Source organism: Ochotona princeps, chromosome 5 (assembly GCF_030435755.1).
Source record: "Ochotona princeps isolate mOchPri1 chromosome 5, mOchPri1.hap1, whole genome shotgun sequence".
In the NCBI taxonomy this organism is placed as follows: Eukaryota; Metazoa; Chordata; class Mammalia; order Lagomorpha; family Ochotonidae; genus Ochotona; species Ochotona princeps.
In genome coordinates this window covers 27,934,497-27,960,480 of record NC_080836.1, presented here as the reverse complement: position 1 = coordinate 27,960,480, position 25,984 = coordinate 27,934,497, and the positions used below count along the sequence as shown (strand labels likewise).

Below are 25,984 nucleotides of genomic sequence, written 5' to 3'. Positions count from 1 at the left end.
TCACTGTTAACTATAGGAATTACTGTGTGTACACTATACACATAAAGAAGAAAATGGATATTAGTTTCATAGACTGGAGTTAGTCATTGGCAACTAGAACCTGTGCCTTTTACATTCCGTTATCTTTCGTCTTCTAGATCAAGACTCAGGAAAAAAATCTGAATTCAGTATTTTACTAGAATATGCAAAAATACTTTTCATTTAAACTAATTTCAGTTAACATAATGAAATAAGGAAAACATTACCCACTTAAAATGACTTAAATTGCATGTGCTTTGTCACTGTAAATAAACAAGGTAAATATTGACATGACTTCAAATTATTCTTGGGTTGAAAAAAATCTGCAGTTCAAAATAAATTCCGCCTTTGGTCAACATTTTGGATGCAATTCAAAGTTTCTTGTAAAATAAACATATTTTAAAGAGTGTTTTGGATTTCACTGCATAATTTCTAGACAACAGAAATGACAGTGGTATCTCAAAGTTTATGATATGTCAGATCAATAGTCTTTATGTGGACCTAACACGATCATAGGGGCGCAGTGCCCCCCTTTGCGTAACCTTTCCAACTGTGTCATGAGGAAAAACTCGCTCCAAGAAATCCATGAACATTCTTCTCACAAAGTGAAACTTCTCATGTTTGCTTAATGATAAAAGTGCTGTCTTCTGATAAAGTGGAAAGCGAGATGAATTTTTAGTCAAGAAAGCAAAATATTCATTTCAGTATTCTTCATAAGAGTTTTTCAGCCAAAGGAGGGGGGGAAAGTTTCACATTCTGCATACTAACAAATTGTCCTGAAGAAAAAGCTTACAATGAAAATGCCCCATCACAACAGATTGTAAGTTTGGTTTTTTTTTTTCTGCTGCTTTTAAAAGTGCCGCGATCATTCCTACAGCTTCAGTGCTGAAGTTAAGTATTTGCAATGTTATTGAAGCATTTTTGAAAAATGAACATTCTGAGGCTTTGCAGCGTTATTAAGAAAAGCTGTCCATGCTTCACCATGCTGTTACATGTGTTTATCTGCTGATTATAAAATGTGTTAAACAGTATTTTAGAAACAACAAAAAAATGCAGAGCCGCGCTTTGATTAATTCAGTGAACAAAGCATATGCTCTTGGTTCTGTTCTATGAAATTCATATATGATCGATAAGATGTTTCAAAAGAGCAACTTTGGCTTTTAGCATTATACTACCGTCTTTTTTGTCTTTTTTTGGAGGGGGCGTCCTACTTAGCTCTGGACTTGTGCTATTAACTTAAGCAAACAAAACCACTTTCTGGATATGATAATAATTTTTAAACAGATTATTATCCTTTCTCTAAATTTTCTTTAGGCTGGAAGCTGTGTATTGTGGCTGTTACCCACTTTGTCCCAAAGATTTGGTGTATCCCGAAATATTTCCAGGTAGTTGCATTAATCTGCTTTTGTCCTTGTTGAGATTTAAAATACATGTTTCCTGCTAAATTAGAAAGTTTGAAAATAAACTTAGGCAGGAGCAATTGTTTATTTGGCAAGTCAACATGTTAGTGTTAAGGAAATTTTTATGTGTTTTAATACATTAGAGTAAGCTTATATTTACCATCTGTTCTTTTAAGATAACAAAAAAGCAAGTTTTCAAATAGCATTCTTCATTGTTAGCATACACATCCCATAATGATGGATTTTTATAAGCAGGTCAGTGTTGCTGTAATTGCTTACAGATTTTTTTTTTTTAATGATACACACAGAGAAAACTCAGGGACTGAAAGTCACACCAAATTATTTAAACAATTGACTAGTTAATAATATGCAACTGTTGTGCATGATACATACAGCAACAGTACCAGTTCTTCGAGGAAAAAAATCTCATCACTAAATATATCACATATGCATTGTGTTACATTAGAATAATGTATTTTAATCACCCAAAGGAGATGTCTAAACAGCACAACTACACAGTCTTATTTAGCATTAAACATCCTTGTGAGCTGAGGTAACCTTATAAAATCATGCTTAAATAATGTAAAACACGAAGCAGCACAGAGCAATATGCATTTTTAATTAGTAAAGTGACTAATATCGAGTGTGTGCTTTGAGGTTTTTGTTTCATTAAAAATGTATCTGTTTTTCCTGCAGCTGAATATCTGTATTCTACACCTGAACAGCTTTCCAAAAGGCTCCAGAATTTCTGCAAGAGACCAGATATTGTCAGAAAACATCTCTATAAGGTAGCTACTGCAAAGAGATTTACATGGTATCCATGCCATATTGAAGTACAAAGAAAAATCTTTAAGAAAAAAAAACATTTAATTAACATACTAATGTTTAAAGGAAACATGCTAGGGAGGGATATTAGTTATTACACTAACAAGGATTAATTAAACTGGATGCCGGTTATATTAACCTAGGTCTTATGAAATACATGCACTTAATGTACGGTACATGCTTTTTTTTTTAAATTTATTGTTTTCTAAGATGACTGTCCTTTACATTCAGCCCCAAGAGGCTTATAAAACTGAACCTGGATTAATGTAACTCATTAGTTCAAAAAGAAGTAAAGGAAAGATTCAACAATTATACTAATGAGGATAAGCTTTTTTTCCCAATATAATGAAATCTTTAGTCCTCAAAAATTCAGGTAAATAACATGAGTGAACTTGGGTGTCCGTTTTTTAACTACTTGAAAAATGGATTCGTGGATTTTCAAAAGCTGAATATGTCTCTTGTCCAGTTTAATGAAATAATAGAAAAATTTTCAGTTTGTTTAAAACTAACACTGCCGATCTCATCGGATGGCAAAGGCAAAGGAAAATAGTATAAATAGCATCATCGTTCAGTCCCTTCATTCATTATCTTTTTCCCTCATTTGAATCAAGAATTTTACATTGTTAAAATAACAGCACAGAAAAAGCCCTACTAGAAGTCTAGGTAATTGAACTGGGATAAATCTGCTTTATGAGTTGCAAAGGTGGCTCTAGGCCATGAGTAATATACCTTTTTATATTCTTTGAATGTAAGATCTTCGATTTACATAAATTCTGTATAGTTTACAATCTAGCAGTTTTATAATCCAACATATTTTAATTTTCCCATGTTAATATGTAACCTTCTATATGAAATACAGTTTCCTGTCTTTTCGCCCTCCTTTCCCTTTTCAGGGCCTAAAATCCATATTTACATAGTGATACATCAAAACAGGGCTTTGTTTCTGCAGGAAACAGTTAAACTTCCAGAAAAAGGGAGAGAACCAAAAATGCAATTTAACACCCAATTTCAAGCTCATTATCTTTCATTGTCTATTAACTTGGCAATGGTTCAGAAGGTAGCTCATAATAGTTTAAAATGCTGACTGAACAGTTCCAGGCTTCAGTATTATTCCTTGAGTCAATACTATTGTATTGTATACACGGGAAGCTTCACAGCTAAAGCAGTCCTCCAAGGCTGACTCCAAGATTTCCTGATTTTGAAAGTTCAGTAGCAGCTTTGATTGTGCAAAATCTGAAACTGTCACCCACGTGATAGTCTCTCAAGAAATTCAAATGATGAAATTAAGGAAATAAAAATGTTGGTCGAAATGGATTCGGTTTCTGTATATGACACTGAGCTGTTTTCCATAAATTCATAGTCAGATTATTGATATCTCCCTATCATGTGAATTTTTGGTTAACTATTTATAAAATATATTTACTGCATCAAAATTTATCACTTCTTGACATTCCTTGAGATGAAGCCTTACCAGCCCTTTAATAATGCACCCAGAAATTTTTAACCATTTCATAAGTTACTGCAACAAGTTGTCTCTAATTAGAGAACAGATCTCTAGTTGAAATATTTTAAAGGAGTTACTGCCATAACATAGTTATAATTATCTATTTTACAAACAATTCCTGGAAAAATCCTGAAAGAATGTCAGCATAATGGTAAGCTGTTACTATACCAAATCATTCCTTTGACATGTTAAAAGATATCATGTGTCTGAAATGTTGTTTTACTGAACCGTTGCATGTTAGTATTTACACATATTTTTGTTTGCACATTATAAAAGGTTCCAACTCAAAGTTATAAAAATTAGTAATGTATGTATCAACATTTGTAAGAGTTTACATTTATAATTCACTTTAGATATTTTCTACAATGGATTTTTTTTCATATAAAGCTATAGTATAATTTCATATGCATCCCCATTTGTAGTTCTCATTAATAATGTGTTCAAAAATTACACGCAAAAAATAACAAATTTGTCCAAATTATAAGTAATGAAGAAATCCATGGCTCCAATATAATGGAAAACCTGACAAGGTATAAGGCATTGTCTTATAATCACAGGAGGCACCGCAGATTCAGTCTGTGGGTAGTAATTGGCTTTATAGTCAAAACAAATAAAGAATGCCCTCTAAGCCTTTGTAATTAAAATATTGTGAATGATGATAATTTTTCATCTTCTATTTTATAAACAAACATTTCCAGGTAAAATTTACTTTCCCTGAGTACCGGAGAACTATTTCCTCCAAGGCAGCTTTTTGTAATAGACTTTTCTCATGCAAGGGAAGGGAATCTTTCATATTTACCGTGAAGAGAATGTTGGGGTTTATTTTTAGATTTACTCTATTGGACAGTTTTGTTTTGCTTTTCTAAAACATATGCTTCTGAGATCTACAAAGATGGAATGTCACTGAATTCTTTAATTTGTTCCTTTTACATTTTTCACCTTACCCTTTTTCGTTGTTGTTGTTGGAAGTTTACATTTTAAAATCACTTCAACTTCTTATAGAGTTCACTTTAGGATAGAATTTTTCATATGGATTCACACTTAGAAATTTAATGACTAGGATAAGGCCACTAACACTTGGCTTTCTTCTCACATGAGACATTATACTTTCAATAAGAGTGAGGGTTTGTGGGGGACTATAATTTGAAGCAGGATTTGAAACAGCATGCTAGTAATTGAAAAGCAAAAAACAGAATTTACTCTTTTTTTTTTCAAATAATTCTGCTAGGGTATACTGTGTCTATGACTTCTCACCTGAAATGATTTCAGGTTTAAATTCTTGTGGATGAATATATGGACGGGCTCTTGCTGTCTTTTACACATTTTTTCTTTGCATCTTTAGAGAAATCTACTGATAAAAAATTAGTAGCTTCAAAAATCTGAATCCATCTTGTCAAATGTTTTCATCTAAAAGGACTTCTTAAAATGTTAACATCCACAGGTTTATCATTGACTATAATTTCTTGTGCTCTCAGGACATGCATTCCTCTGAGTAAGCAAGTGGTTTAACCATATAGTTGTCACCCACACACAAGATCTGTGTGACCTCCTTCACAATAATGGACTTTTGGGTTACTCCTGAGTATAATTTGAACACAGGTTTCTAGAATTAATTATAAAATAATTGACCATGGATGATGTGACATCAATAATTTTCCATTTCCAACTCAGGAAATCTATAGAATGAAAAAATTATATGTAATGAAAAAAAATGTGATGGTCCCGCTTTTACTATGTGAATTTACTTACTGAAAACTTGCAATAATAACTGGAGATTAATACTCCATACTTTCAGGAAAACCTTTCATCATGACATCTGAAATGCTTTAGAAAACAAAATGTGTGGATAATGCCTTGTTTCTAGTGTTGAAAACAAGACAAAAATACAAATGGGACAGCTGTATAAGTTGATACTGCCTGGACTACCACAAAAGATTGTCCCCATCCTATTTCTCATTTACTTTCATTTAAAAATGGAGAAAAAAAATATGCTCGGTGCAAAAAAGAGGATGCTGTTCCTTCTCTTGGTTTTCAAGGTGATTTGGAATTTCTTAAAATTCTTTGTGTGAAAAATACTGACTCTTATTGTGTACTTTGTAAATTCCTCAAAATTTGAGACACTTTATAGCCTGCTATTATTTGGAGGAGAGAAGAATTTTCAGATTTCTGCCTAAAACTAATTCCAAACAATGATTAAGCTTGCAATTCAAATGCAATGCCCAGAAAAGCCATTTGTGGTTGTCTTAATTATGTCAGGCTCTATCTACTGGAACCTCAGCCAAGCCACTTGAAGTTTCCTTCAGAAGACTGGTCAACTTACAGTTCTCTGTTAATTTCAGCTTATACTCTCTCCTGATATCAAGAAGGTGTTGCTCATTGATATTAACCCTTCTTCTGAGTCCGTCCTTTCTCCTTAGAAAGAAAAACTTGAATCTTTGGGACATTTCAAAATGTCTCAGATCTCTCAACTGCCCCAGCAATTACAGGCAAATTCCCAATTTAGTCTCTTTTTCTTTTTCTTTTTCTCTCTCCATCCCTCCCTTCATCCCTCCCTCCCTCTTCGTTCTGCCCCATGCCCCACCCTTCTCTCTATTTCTTTCTTTCTTTTTCTTTTCTGTCTCTTCCTTCTTTACTTCATCCCTCGACTTTATTTGGTTTGGTTTGGTTTTCCTTTGATTTGTCTAAATAAAATTAAAACAAAACTCTTTTAGTATAAAAGATATGCTTTGGCTATTTAAGATCTGATAGAGAATTTGGCTTCTCATCTGTCTCTGTTACTCATTTACAGTCTGGATGTAGGTGATTTTCTTGGTTTCTATATGATTCATGTGTAAACCTGGGATTTTTTTTTCTTTGATCTTCATAGCATCCCCCCTTATAATGTAATAATGAATATGAACCCGTTTGTAAACATGAAGTGCTTTATAAATTCCACATAGTAGTAATGGCATTTATCTTGTGTCTTTGCCACTTAAAAGTAAAATTCACATTACCAAAAAACGTGTATGAGGAGTGTTGCGTATCTTGTGTTTATAAAAGTTAAAAGTTGGATGATAAACTTCTAATAGCTGTCATCCATAATATAAACCAGGAAGTATGTGTGCAGAGTGTACCCATTTGCGGAAAAAAAAGAAAAGAAAAGAAAAGAAAAGAAAAACAAACCAGTAGCTCTCTCCCATGGGTAGAAACTTAGCAACATTTCAAACCAATCAGAAACTGGGATTTCCCAAAGTGATGAAACTCGAGAACCATTTACTTGGTGTCTTTTTCAAATATAATTGATGTAAGTGATGCAGATTTGCAGTATGAATTTTCAGCATTCTTTGGTTTTTTGGTACTTAATACTTCTTCATTTCTTCCTCCTCTCTTTCTCCCTCTTGTTCCAGGGTGAAATGGCTCCGTTTTCCTGGGCATCCCTGCATGGTAAATTCAGGTCTCTGCTTACAGCAGAACCTGGGGAAGATTTGTGACAGATGGGGCTAAGTCACAAACTTGCAGCCTAAGGCAGAATCTGAAGAACTTTCCAGAGTGTGCCCATATTTACCTGATCAGAGAGAAAAGAAAATCTGCAGAGGAAGCTGAGCCTGGCTGCTTGTCATAGCTGACACGGAGCCATCTGCCACAAACCTGTGGCAGCTTCAGATCTCCAATCCCTGCCACCACCCCAACCCAAATTAAATACAGATTCCTAGAGACGCTATGATGGTTACACATGTCCTCGGCATCACATGTAGGAGACTGTTCAAAAAAAATATGTGGCCTGTTGTATAACCGCACTCATGTATCCCATATGTGGTGCCACATTGAATTTCCGGTTGAATCCGTTTTTATCCTTTGTACTGGATGACATGGTGCCTGAATTCTTTCTTTTTGCCGACACGATGGCAGCCAAACTGCAGCTTCAAACACTCACACTTGGCTGGGTTTCTACCTAGGTTGCCAGGTTATCGTCGGAGCCTTCTTGTGTCCTCAAAGGGCCACAGGGCCTGAAACGAGATCAGAATGCTACCAGACTAATTGGGCAGCCATCTCAAGATGGTTTGTGGGCAAAGGGCTGCTTTAGCACTTTTCTTTGAGCAAATTAATGACTCTCCAGCACAGGGGTTTTTAAGCGAAGGTATTAATAAGGGGTCTGGCAGGTATTCCCATGATTCACAGAGTTACATTTGCATTTAATTAATCTCACAGAAAGTTGCAAGATAAACAGCTGTAATTCGGACAAACATGGCAAATACAGTAAGAGGGGCCATCCTGCCCATAAAATGAACACTGAGGTAATTGTTTTACTTTTTTTTTCCAGGCATAAAAAGAGAATTCAAAATATTTCTAACAGTAATTTTGACTAAACCATCCCTCAACAGATACCTACAACAGATACCGTTTCCAGATAAATCACTTACAATTCCGAAAGTCAGGCTGCTCTATTTGGTGATGTGAAGATGTTTTGAATGTCTACATTGTGAAATAAATTTTTAATAAACTGCCCACTGCAAACTTTAATTAGCATATTCATCTAGCTATAAGTGTGTACGTCTATCTGTATGTTTCTCACTGAAGGTTTTTCTTGTGTCAGAGACAACGAATACAATTGTTTCCTTTCCGGATGAACAAGGATCTGTTTCGCAAATGTTTGTAAGATATTATGACATTTCCAAGATTTTCTTTGCATTCTGGAAAGCAGTAGGTAAACATTTGTAGTCATTAAGGTAAAGTCTGTTGATAAACCATCTTCTGTTTACTGACAGGTAAATTGTAACTTTCTTAGCTTTTGAAAGAAACAACTTCTATGCACTGCAGAGTGGGTTGCAGCAGGGAGAGGTGGCTAGACACAGGGCCAAGACTGGCTCTCCGGATTTTACAAGGATACAGTGGTCTAGCCAATATCCCACATCAAGTGAGCCATGGTTCAGATGTCCAGCAGGGTCCATTTCACAGGTAGCAAAATCCAAAGCAGGAAAAGCATCAAGGATGGGAAGCCAGGCACAGCCCTAGGGTTAGGGGCAGTCTTGCATATCAAAGGAGGCAGTTTGAAGTCCATGAAGCATAGGAATCTGAAGGCAGGGAGTCTAAGAAGTGGAAGTGACAAGCTCTCCCTTTGAGCGGAGACTTGTGACCCTGTCCAGTTTGAGATCTGCTGCTTTTTATGGGCCACCACAGCACTGGCTTCAAATCCTCACTTACAGAAAAGGCCCTTAGCAAACTTACTTGCTTACCCATAGAACTGATAAATCAGGCACTATTAATGAAAGTACCTCCCAGTAGAAACCTAAGGAACTGGGACTCTTTGCCCCTTTGGAGAACAAAAGCAAAGATATGAGTGTGAATGAGACATTCTTGGGTACTTCCTCTGGGACAAGGTTATACTTCATACTCTGTACCGACGTGGACTGGAAGAGGCAGTCTGCAAGTGCTTCAGTCCACCAGGTGCTGTGTCACCGATAATGTCTTCTCAAGATGTTACGATCTGACAGCAAGAAGCAACTCAGCGCTTACTTCCTGTGGTTTTCTGTCCTTAAGACTATGTGCTCACATTCTATGGTGTATAACATCCTATATGCTCAACAACTATCCATGGAAGTTTCCGTACTAATGGATGGGGTCAGCACTTTAGATACTTTCAGACAGTGAAAGCTAAACATGTAAATGTTCTCTTGATTTGAGAAAATATGATTCTGAGTTATCTATATATAGCTGAGTTTGCTAAAGATTTGTGTATTCTTTTGAAGCTCAGAATTACAGAAGGAGAGAGGGAAAGAAGAGAGAGATCTTCCATATGGCCACAATGGCCAGGGCTGAGGAAGGTTGAAGCCATGAGCTTATCTTGGTCTCCCAAGTGTGTTAGGGGCCCAACCATGCATGCCATCTTCTGCAGCTTTTCCAGGTGCATTAGCAGGGAGCTAAATTGGAAAGGGAGCAGCAACCAGAACACAACTCAGTGCCTATATGAGGTGCTGGGATCAGATGTATTGGCTTCACTCACTACACCACAACACCAGTTCCATATGATGTTTTTTTACACCAAAAACTCAAATCCAGTTTTGTCTTTAGCTTTGTCCAACATTCCTGCCAATATATAAAGTTATGATTTTTTTGAAAGTGGTGCTACCATGTGTTGTATCAGAGCATAAAAGCAATAAAACATTGTAAGAGTATTGAAGTTATATCTGCGACCATTTAGCCTAGTAATTGAGCTACTCACTAAGATCCCCATAGCCTGTACCAAAGTGCATAGGGTTTATTCCCAGCGTCAACTCCTAATTCCAGACTCCTTCTAAAACAGGTCCTGTAAGGCTGGTGAGCACTTAGTAATTCATTCCCTACCACCCATATGAGAAACCAGCTTGAGTTCCTTGTTCATGGCTTCATCTCAGAGAAGTCTCTATCATAGAGATCAGCTGGGGAGTAAACCAGTAGATGTGAGCTCTGTTTCTCTCTGCCCTCTTCCTTCTACCCCGCATCTGGCCTCACTCTAACTCTCAAAATTTTCTTAGAAAGTGTATCTGTGTTGGGCACTGATTCAGTTCCAGCTGCTCCACTATCCTATGCAATTGCAAATGCAGCTGAGTGAACAGCAGAAATGGGTCCCCTACCCACTTGGGAGACTCAGGTAAAGTTCCTAGTTCATAGCTTTGATCTGGCCTAGCACTGGTCTTTGCAACCATTTGGGGACTAAACCAGTGGATGGAGGATCTCTCGCACTATAACTGCCTTTCAAAGATTTTAAAAATGTATCCCTGTGTTTGCATGCACGCACACACACGTGCACATACTTCTCAACACCCATGATGTGGTGAAGTGTGTGTGGAGTGTTTTTAAGTAAAATAATATTTGCTGACATCAGCAGATAATTGGGAATACAAATTTTAGGGAAAACTGACTTACTAATTGCTATTTTCCTTAGCTTCATTCTGAAGACTCATTGTAGAAATCAAACATCCCTGTTATGTAAGTATGTGAAAATGTTTCTTCTTTTCTTTCTTTAAATCATTAAGCCAACTTAATTTTAAATATGTCTGAAGATCTGCCTACAATCAAGACCTTGATACAATGCCCTGGATGCATGCCCTGAACTTCATTAAGCTGTGTTTCTGGCTAGGTGTTTCTAGACTAAGTGCCATGTGTTGATCAAGAATAAGTCAAGGGACCTTTTCCCCAGTGGGCTTAGTTTAATGATCATCCTTCAGATACAGTTAGGTCTACAGGGCTTGCTCCTCTCAGTCCTTTAACCATGACACATAAGATAGCAGTAGCATCCACAATTCCGTGGAAACCCTTAGCCATTGAGGGCTACACAGATTAATTTCAACACCTTGAAATGCATCTGGAACCAAGGATTTCACTTTACGTTGAAGGTGTTAATTATATTTGATATTTTTAAAAGTAAAATCTGTTTTTGAGAAAGCATCTGCTACCCAGAAACATGAGCCACAAAAGAAGTTTTTTGTAAATCTCAAGATGCTTTCTGTGGGTGATAGAATCCGTTTTCAGATGAAGTCCGTGCCATCTTGCAGTGCTGACACATTCTCTGATTCTTACTCTTTTATTGACTATTAGCAAATATCATCCTAATGGACTTTCTGCTTCCTTGGAAAATTGGGGAGTATTTAACATATTTAGCAACAAAAAGAGTATACCACAAATCACCAGCTTAGACATGTTCCAGTTTACATTTTGCACAGGAGGGGTATCATTTGGCTTGGCAGTTCAGCAATGTTAAGATGCCCGCATCCCATTTGCAGTGTCTGGTTTCAAGTCCTGTCTTAGCTCCTGACCCCAACTACCTGCTAACTCACACACTGGGAGACAAGAGTGATGGCACAAGTAGTTGGAAACCTGCCACCCACATAAGAGGCCTGAATTGACTTACCAGCTCATAGTTTGGGCCTCAACCCAGTGCCAAGTGTCGTGAACATTTAGGGAGTGAATCACCAGATGGATTTCTCTCTCTCACCTCTCCATTACTCCCCTCCCCTTTTTACCTCCCAATATTTTTTAATCTTAAAAAAGTGTAATTGAGATGTAGGACTACTAATGCATCCTAATATAGCCTCCCTGCTAAGATGTGCATTAAAATGTAACAGAAAGTTTTAAAACATGCAGTATGACAATCATCATGGGAATTGGCATCAAATCTGCAAGAACAGGTCGGAGGAGTGCAAGAACAATGGAAAGCTTGAGAAAAGACACTTTTGCTGCACAATTAATGGTCTGTTTTATAAGTGGGTCATGATATCTAAAGGCTTATAACTACTTGTGACTCTCTGATATTCACTTGTCTTAAATGTTAGTATTGGCTATACCTTTTTTGATGGGAGCCGTAAATACTTCTGGAAGCATGTGGTTAGTTTTGCTACCAAGCCATCCTCGGCATTTGTTGACAGAGTCAGAAACCATTTCCCTCAGCCAGGAACAGAAACTGCTCTCACAGCCAGTTCTGCACAGGAAGCCAAGTCGGCTGCCTTTTACTGACTGGGATCCACAGGCTGCACCTCACCCATGGAGGTGGTCACACTTGCTTTCCATGGGCTCCTTTTTCTTGGCTGCTTCTCGCCATTTCTAACTAACACCTTTGTCATTTCAAATACGAGATGGAAAACAACAACCTCCCTTTTCACGATTAGCAAGGAGGAGGGAGGCAGATGCTTAAAGAGTGCCTCCTTAGCTGGTGCATTTCAGGGCTGTATGGACGAACACAGCAGCCTTTGGGACATTGTTGCCGTCACCTGTCCCCTTCTTTCTTCAAGATAGGAGAGAATTGTGGTCTCTGTTCTTTCATTGCAACCTGTCCCATGGAGAAGGGAGTTGTCCCTGGGATTTTGAGTGATAGCTTGGCATTGTATGTGAGGCACACATGGCTTTGGGGACCAAGATCCCCACTCACTATACAGCTGCTTTCCCAGGGGTCATTTGGGCCCTTTGACTTCCTGAAGAAGTGGTGCTCCCACTTTCTCTCATTCCCTGAGAGATCCCTTACTGTCCTCCCCCACAGCTTGATGGCAATTTGTTTCAACCCTGAGAGGTTCCTGATGGTTTTCAGAAACTGATGTAGGGAAGTGATTCTTGAAAGATTTTCCAAAACTTGTATTACTCTGCTGTAAGTGAATGCACTTATAGACTTAAGCTACAGTACTGCAAGATGTGACTGCTAGGAGGAATGTGTCCCTAAGCTCCTCCAGGAAATGGAAATTGTTTACATTAGAAATCTCATGTTTCCAGTATCATTTCATTTGTCCTGAGTGAGCCTGCTGAGAGGGGAAATACACACACACACACATATATATGTATATATTGTAATAATACATAGTAGTATATGTGTATATATAATGTAATGTGAATATAATATATACAAATGTAATATATGTGTTGCTGTATGTGTATTACACATATACATACACTATGTGTATAAGCACATATTATTATATATGATATACATGTGTAATAAATATACTGTAAACCTTTCTCCATATGAACTGTTCTCATTGTTACCTGCATGCCTTTCAGGAAGCTCCATGACTAACTGCATGACTTGGTTTCCATTTCTTTACCAGGCAAGAGAGAGCAAATGATAACAGGGGGATCACTTGGTGGCCAGCATTGTTGATGTTAAAAGAAACATGAGAGACCACTGACTGTGGCAGTATTTTAATTCTTCACATCATTTGCTATTATTCTATGCAGGAAGGCATCAATTTCTTTTTTTTTTTTAAAGATTTATTCATTTTATTACAGCCAGATATACACAGAGGAGGAGAGACAGAGAGGAAGATCTTCCATCCGATGATTCACTCCCCAAGTGAGCCGCAACGGGCCAATGCGCGCCGATCCGAAGCTGGGAACCTGGAACCTCTTCCGGGTCTCCCACACGGGTGCAGTGTCCCAATGCATTGGGCCGTCCTCAACTGCTTTCCCAGGCCACAAGCAGGGAGCTGGATGGGAAGTGGAGCTGCCAGGATTAGAACCGGCGCCCATTTGGGATCCCAGGGCTTTCAAGGCGAGGACTTTAGCTGCTAGGCCACGCCGCTGGGCCCAGGCATCAATTTCTATATCCCATCCACTACAGGCACTCACTGCGGTCTGAATTCTGCCACAAACATTCAGGTACTCTCACTGGCCCTCCTGGGCAGCCTTTAATTTTGTAACCTTCCCATTTTAGATGTAAGGAAACTGAGGGATTGAGGAAAAGTTGACTTCCCTTGGGCCTCACGGTGGTAAAGGCACGTTTAGAACTCAGATTTTCCCAATGTCTTTCCAGAGGCTGTGGTCAATTTCAGTGGTCAAGAGCAGCCATAAAAGAAGGGACATGGGAAACTTCAGCCACTCCCTCGTGCCTCTCATTCTTCCTTCTGCGTCTCATTATCATAGAAAACGTGGATAAATTGCAATGTTTTGCTCTGGGTATATTTCATGTTACGCCTAGCTGTGTTTGTATTCTAGGTTACCAAAAGAAGTGGAATGCAAAACACCTAATTTCTAATTTCCTAACTGTGTGATGCTTATGACATGTAGGAACAACTGAGTTTTCTCTGCTGTCTTTCAAATCGCACAAGGGGGAAGCTGCTCCTGTTGTGTGGCTATGGGGCTGACCCTGGACCCAAAAGGCAGCCCCATGGTCACACTTGGAGCAAAGGGTCCAAGAGCCAGGGAAACAGGCCGAGGTTGCAGCACCTTTAATTGTGCAGCAGTGTCCCAGCTTCCTCTCATTTCAAATAGATACACCGGAAATTACATCCTGAAACTTACTTTTCTCAGAAAAGAGAGGGGAGGGAGAACTTTAAAAGATGCTGCTAGTATGGTATTAGACTGTAATTCCACGGGAAATTTATGCTTGAGATATGAATTTCTGAAAATAGAGATTTTTTTTCTTTAAAAAAAAAGGGAAACACTGACACATAATTATAGAGTAATAAATACCAGTGGTACATTATCTTCCGATATTTCTTTACACAGATATCAAAGCATGCAGCTGTTTTTGAAAACTGATAACCAAGTACAATATAAGTCTATTACATCTTGCATTTACAACCCCCACTCCCAACTAAGCAGCATCATGGAGCACTTCACAGTGAGAAGCAGGACTGCTCAGAGTTAGAAACCTAACTGAACAAATTAGCTTAGAATCGTAACTTAAGAATCGTAGTCAAACCCAAATGCCTGTCCTTGCCAGGAAAGGCATTCCAAAGACACAAGAGGCTGCCAAGTACAAAGCCTTCGCTTCAGGATGATGGAGGCAGTTCTAAAAAGCCAGCCCAACTTAATGATCGACCAGGAAAACACAGGGTCTCTACCACTGAAGGATGCATAAAAATGGTACAAAGCACTCGTAGAGGAATGGGAGGTAGAAGGGGATTTTCCCAGAAAATGTTTAGCTCTTAGAAAGCTCCATTTATTGCTTTCAATTCAGGCAGTAGAATCACAAAGGGAGGAACATGGTCAAAGCAAAGTATGTGGACAAATGTGGGGGGTAGAAAAGGAAATGAAGGTTAAACAAGGCCAATATGATTCAGAATAAAAGGGAGGGAGGGAAGTTTAGGGAGCCAGCTGCAATTACTAAATGTTACATTAAGAAAGGCTGAAATGGAGTGCAGGAGGGCTGGATATTTTACTAAGTGGATTAATGTTCTGTTCCTTGGGTGTCTGAAGTTGCAGATTTCCATTTATTTGGTGCAGGGATTTATTGGGAAATTTTTAATGGGTGGGGGGGGCTAAGGGGCAATTATAAACACAGTTGAAAAGAGGAACGCAGGAAACTTTCTGTAGAGTTCATTATAATCAATACGGTTTGCAGCTATGGACCAAACAGTGAAAAAAAAAATTGAGTCCCTGATAACAGATCTTAGTAAGAAGAGATATATCCAAAAAAACAAACAAAAAGACCCCCCCAAAAAGAGGAAAACCACATGGATGTGTGAAGTCAAGGATTTTGAATGTCTTAGGAGCTAGTTTTATTGCCGTTCTCTTTTCTCCACCCATTTAAGAAAATAAATCATAACTCTGGCATTTAGAAGCCTAGTCATGAACATCATTTATTAATATAAACTTAATTCTGTGCTGTTCTTTGGTGGGTGGTAAGAACATGAACTAACAACAACTGCCCTGAAACAGCAACAACAGTGCAGCCGCCTCAAACACAGGAAAGTGATGAGGGGGAAAAGAAAAAAACTCATTTGCTCCTTCACTTTATTTATTTTACCAAAGGACGAAGCCAAAGTGGAAAGGGTGTGGTTACATCACAGAAGGACTAGCTGCCTTACATGAGATTTTTAAAGTCCTAAATTTGTATCAGGAGGAGGGTGGGAATTGATAGCTTGTGTGTGATTTACATAATTTTCTTAATCTGCTGATCTTCTTCCCAGGAAGGTGGGAGGGAAAGAAAGCTCTCTCTGCCTTCTACAATTGCAGAAACTTAATCGTGTTTTTATTCCCTGAGTGTACCTTGGTTGTCATTTGGACAGCAGCCAGCCCACAGATGTATTGGTTCAGGCATTTGCCTGGCCAATAATGTTAGGAATCATTTAAATTGGAAATATGCATCAGAAGGTATTTAAGAATTACTGATATGCAGCTATTAATCTTGAATGCAAATAGTATTATTTGGGGTGTGGACAAATCACTTAACTGGAACCACATGAAAAAGCACTTTGAAAAAAAATATTTTTGCAGGCGGTTGGGGAAATGGCATTGGGGTAAAGGAAACAGGAGTTGCAAAATGGAAAAAACCTCCACTTCAAAGAGAAATATTGGTCCAAGGACGAGGCAGTGCAGCCTTCCTGCCCTCAACCTGGCGCATCACTGTGTCAGCTGAAAGTAAACAGACGGCTAACCAGAAGGCATACTGGTCTGTTCTTAAGGCTGACCAAGCTACCAGAGGGAGACCTCGGCGAAGGGGTGTCGTGTGGTGGCCCACGGTGGTCCTTACAGGTTATCAGCTGTGTAACTTTAGCCAGAGAGAAGCCATCAAGGTGTGCTATGGTCACGAGTGGGCTTTGGAGGCCTGGCCACTTCTCCATGCAGGACATCATCAGGGATTTGAGCTGTATCTGAAATCTCAGGGACAGGGTGGAGACTGTTTTGTGATCATGATTAATTAAAAGGGAGGAATCAAAGCAGGCAGCTCTCTTGTTTCCAGTGGAGCCATAGAGAGCAGTGTGTGTGCTCTGGTGTTTGCAGCTATGTTCCCTGGCTCTCAGTCGGCTTGGCTTTTCCCTGTATTTCTAATGCTGTAATATCAGGCCAATAAAATGCAGTCAACAAAAGTGTGTGTGCGTGTGTGTGTGTGTGTGTGTGTGTGTACAGAAGATAATGAATTGCAACACTTTAAGCACCAATTTTAAAACTTAAAAGTCCATGAGTAATGAAGTTTTAAACAAGCAAAGTGTGCTCCACTGAAGTCGTTACAGTTCCCTTTCTTCGTGAAGAGGTCCCCCAGACATCTAGGTGCTTCACAAACTGTCCTCCTCCACCACGGAGTGTGCAGCTGCGATCTGGCCCCGGGCACCACCTAGTCAGAGTCACTACCTAATGCATTTTACATTTGCACACATTGTGGGGGAGTATGGGGTGTGGAGAGGCCTTTTTTCCCCCTCCACGCACAGTGTTTCCTTTTGTCGCGGCCGTCAGCTGACACATGGAAAATGTGGTGTACAGTTTTGTTTGCCTTTAATCTGTAATTAAAGATTCCTTGTCTGGGGCTTGCTACCACTTTTCTCCTTCCCTCTCTGTCTCGCGGGTCTTCCGCCCTTTTCGGGTTTGGCCTTGTGCGCTGCTGGCTGGGGGCTGCGGTCGCCTGGCCCAGCCCGGCCGTGGGCAATGGGCAAGCGGCGGGCAGCAGAGGCATCGCGCGCCCGTCCACTTCGGCCACGGCTGGTCCCAGCCCCCGTAGCCTGCGTGCGCCTACGCCGGGGCAGGGCACCCACCCCACCTACCCCCGCCCCAAGTCTCCCGGAGCGGCTAGGGTCGCCCCGGGCGGGCACCCAGTCGCTCTTATCACCGGGGTGCGGGGCACCGGGGCAACCCGCGAGCTCCTGCCTCACCGGCGCCGGCCTCGGACGCCCGGTTCAGTGCAGGAAGTTCCGCTTCCCTTTGTAATCGTGAAGCGGTCACCGGCAGCGCCCGTGGCTGCAGGGAAGCCGGGAGCCCGAGCAGAGCTGGTCCTCATCTTCGGGCTCGGGCTCCGCCAGCCCAGCCGAGGAGGCGGAGGCGGCGGCGGCGGCGGTGGCTTTCCCCGCACACCCGCACTGGCGCGAGCGCAAGAACGCGCACACCCCGCGACACGCGCGCACCCCGGCCCGCGCGCCTGCAGGGACGGCAGGCTGCACCCGCACCCCGGGCAGCGGGCTGCTCCCGCCTCTGCGCCTTCGTGCGGGGCTGCCGTTTACCCCACAGGGCTGCCCGGGAAGGGAATCGCGGTCTGGCTGGGCAGAACACTTTCCTCTCTACGCGTCTAAACTCAGTTCTTTCAGTGGGCCAGGTTCAGTCCTCAAAGGGTGAATACGACCATGAAGAAGGGCTAAGCAAAACCAGAAATTCTGGTTCCTATTCAGTTCCTTTACTCCCCACCCTCATGCCATCCCACCCCTCTCCATTTTTTTGAAGTTTGACTAAAGGAAACCCGAGAGGGAACTATAGACGGGCACTCGGACTGTACAGGCAGACCGTGGCTGTCCGTGTTGTATCTTTCTCTCTGACTCCAGTATTTAAATCCCACCCCCGATCTCCACCTTTCCCGCCTCACACCTGTACTTTGAATTACTAACTTGCCAAGTTGGTTTCCTTTCCTAACCACCTGCTGGTCTTTAGGAGAAAGGTGTTTGGACAGGAGAATTTTCAGAAGCGTCACATTCTATTGTCACTCATTTGCCCTCAGTATTTTTTTTCTTTTAAGAATTTGGGAAAACATTAGATATCTGGAAGCTTACAGCTTTTAAAATGTTCCCCCAACACACACACATACAATTATCATTATGATGCTAGCATTTGTCTGAATGTACACATTTAGAACGGAGGATGTTGAAGGAAAAAGATGCTGCTTGTTGGTGATTTCAGCGTTGCTGTTTTCCTTTCCATTCCAAGAGGTTGTCATCTCCTCGCAGCCACCCTGTTCCCAACCAGTTAGAGATTACAGGAACAGTGCATGCTAGGGACCGGCCATCATCCCGGAATCGGTTGTTCCTGATTGTCCTCCTTCAGTTTGGATTGCTTAGTCAAAATCTGGGAGATTAGGTAAGACAGGTTGAGAGAGAAGTGGGTTACATCAGCCTACCCTTGGAAGACTGAGCAAAAAGACATGGGAAGCGCATTTAGAAGAAACAGTCTGTAAACAGTGTTAATCAGGGCTTTCAAAAATCATAAAATGGATTGAAATATCTGATTCATTATTTATTCATCACAGCACAACTTTGCAAATCTGAGAATAGTATTTGGAAACCAAGTGCCTTCTATTTTGTACATCAAATCAGCAGATGGGTCTCCCTTCCAAACTCTGGCTAAAGGGTTAAAGCTAGAATTTTAGAAAAGAATCTCAGGAAACGGCATTAAGATCCGACGTGTTTCCTTTTCTTTCTGGCAGTAATATTCCCACCAAATAAAAAAAAATCGTTATCGATATCACGCTAATGCTTCTAGTTCTGAATACAGGTGTCAGACTGATGCTCGTCTAAGTGTTTTTAAAACTGTGAGGACACTTTCACTACTATGAAAGCTGATGAGCCAATGAAGGAGAACTTCTTTTAACTCTATAATAGCAGGTTACATAGTAAATGAACACGGATGGTCAAATAGCCAATTATGGTATAAATATCCGTTGTTTACAGAGAGGTGTTAAATAAGCCTATGGGGTACAAAGGATTAGGCCCATTTCAGCTACAATTTGTTCTTCAACCCATTATGTCTTCCTTTAAAAGGCCAGTGTCACTGTAGGTGATATGCACACAGAACATACTTCTCTATGTTGATTTTAGTTTGCTTTATTTCAATGCACACTGTTGTTTACTTTTTAAAATTTAAATAAATGTCAGCATTGTATAATTTCTATGTTAACAAAGCAGTGAGCAAAATCCCTTGTATGTTTATAAAATATTATTGTTTAATTCACATAGTTTAGAAATTCCAAATGTTGAGAATAGGAAGGAGGCCAAATACCATCTGTTTATAACTATGATGCATCGTAATATGTGTACTTTCAAAAGGAGTTTGGTCAATCATGCCACTATTTTATCTGCTTGGAATATGTTGAAGACTTAAAATGTAATTTACAGGATTACTTTTAGTGCTTTGCATCCAACTATGAGTTGTAAAGAAATCGGTTTCTTCTGTTTTTCTCAAATTAATCATGTAATAGGCCCAATTAATGGGGGCTGTTAAACGTGTCACTTTTTGCTTAGCTCCGGAATTCTTCTAACTTTGGCTCAGTCCACCTTCTTGATACTGATAAAGACTCAAGGACAAATGAAACAAAACACTCCTAGCTATGTCTTTCTGCCAGGAGATAGTCACTTGGAATGGGAGGCAGAGTATGGTAGCTAATAATTAGCTAACATCAACCCTGAGAAATTACCTGTGAAATATCCTGTGATACTAAGTAGGAAAAGCAACCCTTGAAACTCTGTTTTAAAACAGTGCACTTTTGTCCCTGAGACTTCTGATCTCACTTACCTTTCATTTCAAATGTATCTAATTATATACCATGTAACAATAAGCATGTATTTGCAGGAAAGCAAATATTTTCTTAGAGCTAGACTCCCAAGTTATTTAGATAGGAACCCTCCCTTTACAAACTTGAAGATCTCACCCCAAGCTTTCAGTTCAAAGTCCTAAAGTCCACAGGGTTGACATTAGAGTCTCACAAGTATTAGGCCACTTTTTCAAGAAGGAAGAGGCAAGATGAAATCAGATGTCCTGAAAAGAGGCTTAGAAAAAGTGGGAGGTTAAAAAAAAAAAAAAAAAAGGTTAGTAAACCATGGTGTTTGATTGATTTTTAGAAAGATAGAATCAGGGAAAATCTAAACCTTACAATGCATTAATTGATTAAATAAACCTCTGATAAACTGGGTGTGTCCTAAATGTTTTAATTTACAGTTGAGTGTTCAGTTTTTTAAAAAGCTGCTACATAAAGTGTTTTTGATACTACACAGTCATATCCTTTTGCTGACATATTTTAATATTGACAAATTTCTCTAAACTGATTATTTGCTTATATATGGTTAAAAACATTAAGAATAATTTACCCAAGTAAACAAACCAGCATTTCATTTTAAGTGAGGCATTTTAAAAGTCTGCTTATTTTCTCTGTCTGGTTGTATTTTTACCCATCAAATGAATGCGCTGGGTCTTTCCGTTACAGAGATGTGTGCGGCCTTACTTTCTCTGAAGCTGTAGTAAGAAGACAATAGACTCCTTTTTCCTATGTAATTGTTCAAGTACAAGAGAGTGCAAAATGGAAAATGTAAGAAATAAAGAGAAAAGAACTTAGGATCAGAGGAGGCGAAGAAAGGTAAGAAAAATACAAAACAGAACTAGGATAAAAGAAGTTCATCAAACAGACCTCCAAAAACTGTGATAATGGCAGCCATCATCATCTTGCAAGAATCCTGCTTATTGCATCCAGGTATTAAACAGCAAAGGGATCATTTTAAGTGTGCTTTGTTGATATATGTGGAACAGTTTTGCTACTCCAACATTTTTAAATTTTTCAAATTATTCACTCGATTAGAACAGGAGACAGAGAGGGGAAAAAATAACGAGAGAGATTTCCAACCTCCTGGTTTACTTCTCAAGTGTCCACAATAGCTGTAGCCGGAGGGGGACGAAGCCAGGACTCAGAACTCAGTCACCGTCTTCTCTTGTTTGTGATAGGGACTCCATTGCTCCAGCCATCACTGCTGCCCCCCAGGAATCAGCAGGAATCTGAAATCAGGAGTTGAGATTGGGACTTAAACACAGGAACATCAGGATGGGACACAGGTCTCCCGGGTGATGTCTTTTTTTTTTTTTTTTTTAAGATTTATTTCTTTTTATTGCAAAGTCAAATATACAGAGAGGAGGAGAGACAGAGAGGAAGATCTTCTGTCCAATGATTCACTCCCCAAGTGACCGCAATGGTTGGTGCTGCACCGATCCGAAACCAGCAGCCAGGAACTTCCTCCAGGTCTCCCACAGGGGTGCAGAATCCCAAGGCTTTGGGCTGTCCTCAACTGCTTTCCCAGGCCACAAGCAAGGAGCTGAATGGGAGGTGGAGCTGCCAGGATTAGAACCGGCGCCCAAATAGAAATACCCATGCGTGCAGGGTGAGGACTTTCAGCTGCTAGGCCACAGTGCCGGGCCCTCTGATGCTGTCTTAACGCTGAGCTGAATTGCTTGAAACCAAATCCAACATTTGTGAATGAACCAATTACTAGATATTCATATTTGTGTTGCAGGAGGTAGAGAAAAAGGAAAAGAAACATCTCTGTTTAAGTCTTTACAGTTTAAACATAAACCTTATATACACAAAATGAACAGGATCGGGGGCTGGTGTTGTGAGGTAGTGGTTAAGTCACTGCCTGCAAACTGACATCCTCTATTGGTGCTGGTTGGACACCCATCTGCTTCACTTTCATCTGCTAAGGCTCCTGGCAAAGCTGCGAAGGATGGTGCAGGTACATAGGACCCTTGTGGGGAACTGAAGATGCTCCTGGCTCTGACTTCAGCCTGACAAAAGTCCTAGCCATTGTTGCCATGTAGGGGAAGTGAACAAGTGGATGAAAAAATCCCTCTCTCTCTCTGTGTAATAACTTTTTCAAATAAATATAAAATAAATCTTTTAAAAAGTACTTAGTGTAGTCTTTTTTTTTTACCTACTCTCAGTATAAGAATAATGATGATTTTTAAATGGAAATATCACTTAGATATGCTTTTCTTTTGAGTACTTTGGGTAGCAGTTGCTTGCTGAGTGAACTAACAGGGCTTAAGATGAATAAATCCTTTGAAACTAGATGAATCTAATGAATTGCAGAAGACATATAACTAAGATGGAGATTGCCATGTAGGTGTGAATTTCATGTTCCGTCTAGAGCCAACTAGGAGCCATAGCAATGACCTACATGTACACTAAGTCTTTGCTACAGCAATGTGATCTTGACAGCCACATCGCGTTATAAAATATACTTTAATTAGTTACTATTGAGCCCTGAAGTAAAGCCATATAACTCAGCCATTACTGAGTGGGCATTTATAGGTATCATATTTAAATTAGATAAAAGAGCAAAGAAAGGAATTAAGAATAAGGAAATTGGGAGCTGTTTGTTCCTTTCAGTTAATCCAAAGTACACCAGAAGCTTTTTTTCATTTTGGTTTTTATGAAGAATGATGGATTCAAGGAGGAGCCAGTTGAGGACTTGAACTAAACAAACAATAAAGCAACAACAATAACAATGTTGCTTTTTTAGGAGAGATGACAGAAAGTTGTAAATGCTCCCATTTTAAAAATTAAGAATAGACACAAAATTTAGTGTGCACAATAAATAATAAATATTCTTCAGTTTCATATGATGGCTAATTAGGGGAAACCCCTAATTTGGAAAATTTGGAAAGAGAAACGAATATAACTAGGTAATTAACTCTTTGCTCCTTTAACCTTAAAGGAGAGTAGGGCAAGATTTCTTTTATGTTTAGATGTGTAGCAACCTCAGAGATCAAATGTGCCTTTACAAAAGAAATAAAAGCAATCCTAGCAGCTCTCAGACTCAAATTCAAGACTTATTGGCCCCACTCTGACCTGGAGACCCTCAAGTCTCTGTTCCTGGATTCTTTCATTTTGGTTGAATTTCTGTAAGAAATAATCATCAGCTGAGGGCTTGCCTTTTTCTGTTGGGCTTTCTACCAACTTCATCCATGATATGGGTTCCATCTTACTGTACTCAGTCAGGTCGCTCTTTACAGTTTAAGATGCACATTTCTATCTGCCATCTGCTTCAGTTTTTGGAATATTCCAATAATACAGGCAATCCATAGCTTTGGTTGAAAATGTCAGGAGCATTGGAACTCATGCCTTGTAGTAGACTACAGTGTTGAGAATGGACAGCATATCACAGAGTATGATTCTTTCCCCTTTGGGGCTTATTCTTCATTAGAATTGCAGGCATTCAAATAAATTGAAATCATTGTATTGGGTTGGAAGACAAAAAGAGAAATGGAAGCAGAAGGATGATAGGGGAAAGGAAAGAAGGAAAAAGAAGAGAAGAGAAGGAGTGACAGTGAGTGGGAGAAGGAACAATGACAGGAAAAAAATCCCCAGGGTCTTCTGTGAAGTGGAAAAGGGTAACTCCTGAAATTATTCCCTTTGTATTTACAGTGAGTAGTAAGGAGGAAAGCACTTTCTAAGATGCAAGTCTTGAAAAGGAATAGAAAATTTCAAAGTGCTTTGTGTTTGAAAAAATGGAAATGTAAAATTGGTGATTCACTATCAGAGCTGCTAAATAAGTTCTTGGATATGTGTAAGGAAGCCATGAACTGGGTTTTGAAAAGATGAAGAATTACTCGGCTTAAGGAATTAATAAAAATTGGGAGAAAAGTAAAGACTCTGGTAGAGAGGAAAAGAAAGCGGTGTTAGAATGGAGGGACCTCATTTAGGATTTAATGATAATCCAACAGCAAGTTTGCCACAGTGGGATATAATTAGATATGACATTCACTTCATTAGAGTGGGTGTATTACACATAGTATACAATCTGACTTGATTCCCTATGTTTGGGTAATAAAGACATAAGGAAGGTGGCCAGATGTGATACTATGGAAAATAGAATTTGAAAAAAAATACAGAATTTTGCAGAAGCAGAAAATAAAGACAGGAGTATTTTAGGAGAAATAGAATTCCTCTGAGAATTTATAGTAAAAAGCAAAGAAGCCCGTGGAACTGGAGATCTTGGAGGGAAAAACCAGATAGTCCATCGTTAGTGTTGTAGATACTCAGCGCTTTTGGTTGTTCCGCATCTACCTATTCTACCAGAATCTCTTTGAGTTCTCTTTGAGGAATTAAATTCTTTCTGTTTTGTTTTTTGTTTGTTTGTTTGTTTGGGGGGATCAACTCTTGCTTATTGAGTATCAAGTCTTAAAAACAAATCTTCGGTTGACTAAAGGAATAAAAATACGAAAGTTTATTTATACCAAGAGACAGTTGTTGGGAGCAGCCTCCTGACCTACAAGGCCCCAGGTATTCCTGCACATGCCAAGCTCATTCCACACTCCCTTTAGTATTTTTCTTTCTCCATTAGGATTCCATCAAAACAGAAAGCCCTGACTCAACTACATTGCTCACTAAATGAAAATTATGGTTTTAGATCACAGGAAATACGGAAGCCGAGGAGCTGTGTCTTTCAATTATTCTCACCTCTCAGCTTCTTATTATTGGTTTCTATGGTCATAAGAGGGCTGTAGCAATCAAGCCATCACATACACTCTCTTTCTAGGTGCAGAAAAGAATTTTCCATGTTCTCTCTCCCTCTCTCTCTAAAATCAAATAGTTATTAAGAGTCCATCCTGGGGGGAAGCAGGGAGTGCTGGTGTGGTGGCTAGCAAATCAATCCTCCTGCTCCCGTAGTGCCAGCATCCTATATGTGCACCAGTTCAAGTCCTGGCTGATCCATTTCTGAGCAGTGGAGAATGGCCCAAAGCCTTGGGCCCCTGTAAGCACATGGGAGACCCAGAAGAAGCTCCTGGCTCTTAGGTTCAGATCAGCTCAGCAACAGCCTTTCAGCGATTTGCAGAGCGAGCCGGCAGATGGGAGATCTCTCTCTCTCCCTCTTTTTCTTTGTAAACCTGCCTTTCCAATTAAAATAAATAAATCCGTAAAAACAAACAAATAAAACACCCATCAGGAGAATTCCCCACACATTTTGTTGCATCCTAGAGACATAAAGTATCAGCAGAAATGGGAGTGCTTTCTTGGGATGTAACCCTAAGCTATATTGGTAAGGGATACATAAGCCACAAACAAGAGTAAGGTTCACAAAAGCAAGAAAATAGCTTTTATAGAGACAACTCATGTTGCACCTTCTTTGAAAGAATACTTATTGAACCAGATTTTTCTATGTCACAAAGAATTCTAGCTGATACACTTCATTGTAACTAGTTTTGGGATTATAACTTTAGGGGGATGGGTGGGTGGGTGGATAAATGGATGGATAAATGGATAGAAGAATAAGGAGATGGATGAAAGAAGTTCCTTTTACTTTCAGAAGCTGTTTAAAAAACTTCTTTATGGATT

The 25,984-nt window shown here is 39.6% G+C and overlaps 1 protein-coding gene across 3 annotated transcripts in view; it reads left to right on the top strand.

The window, feature by feature from the left end:
• The window catches only part of GTDC1 (glycosyltransferase like domain containing 1), a 312,493-nt gene extending 304,246 nt beyond the window's left edge, over positions 1-8,247 (top strand). For all 3 annotated transcript variants that reach the window (XM_058664455.1, XM_004577185.3, XM_058664456.1), the window contains 3 exons: positions 1,333-1,403; positions 2,115-2,206; positions 7,134-8,247. In XM_058664455.1, the coding sequence (XP_058520438.1) occupies positions 1,333-1,403; positions 2,115-2,206; positions 7,134-7,217 (247 nt within the window). In that variant the 3' untranslated portion in view covers positions 7,218-8,247. The remainder of the gene's footprint in view (positions 1-1,332; positions 1,404-2,114; positions 2,207-7,133) is intronic.
• The last annotated feature ends 17,737 nt before the right edge of the window (positions 8,248-25,984 follow it).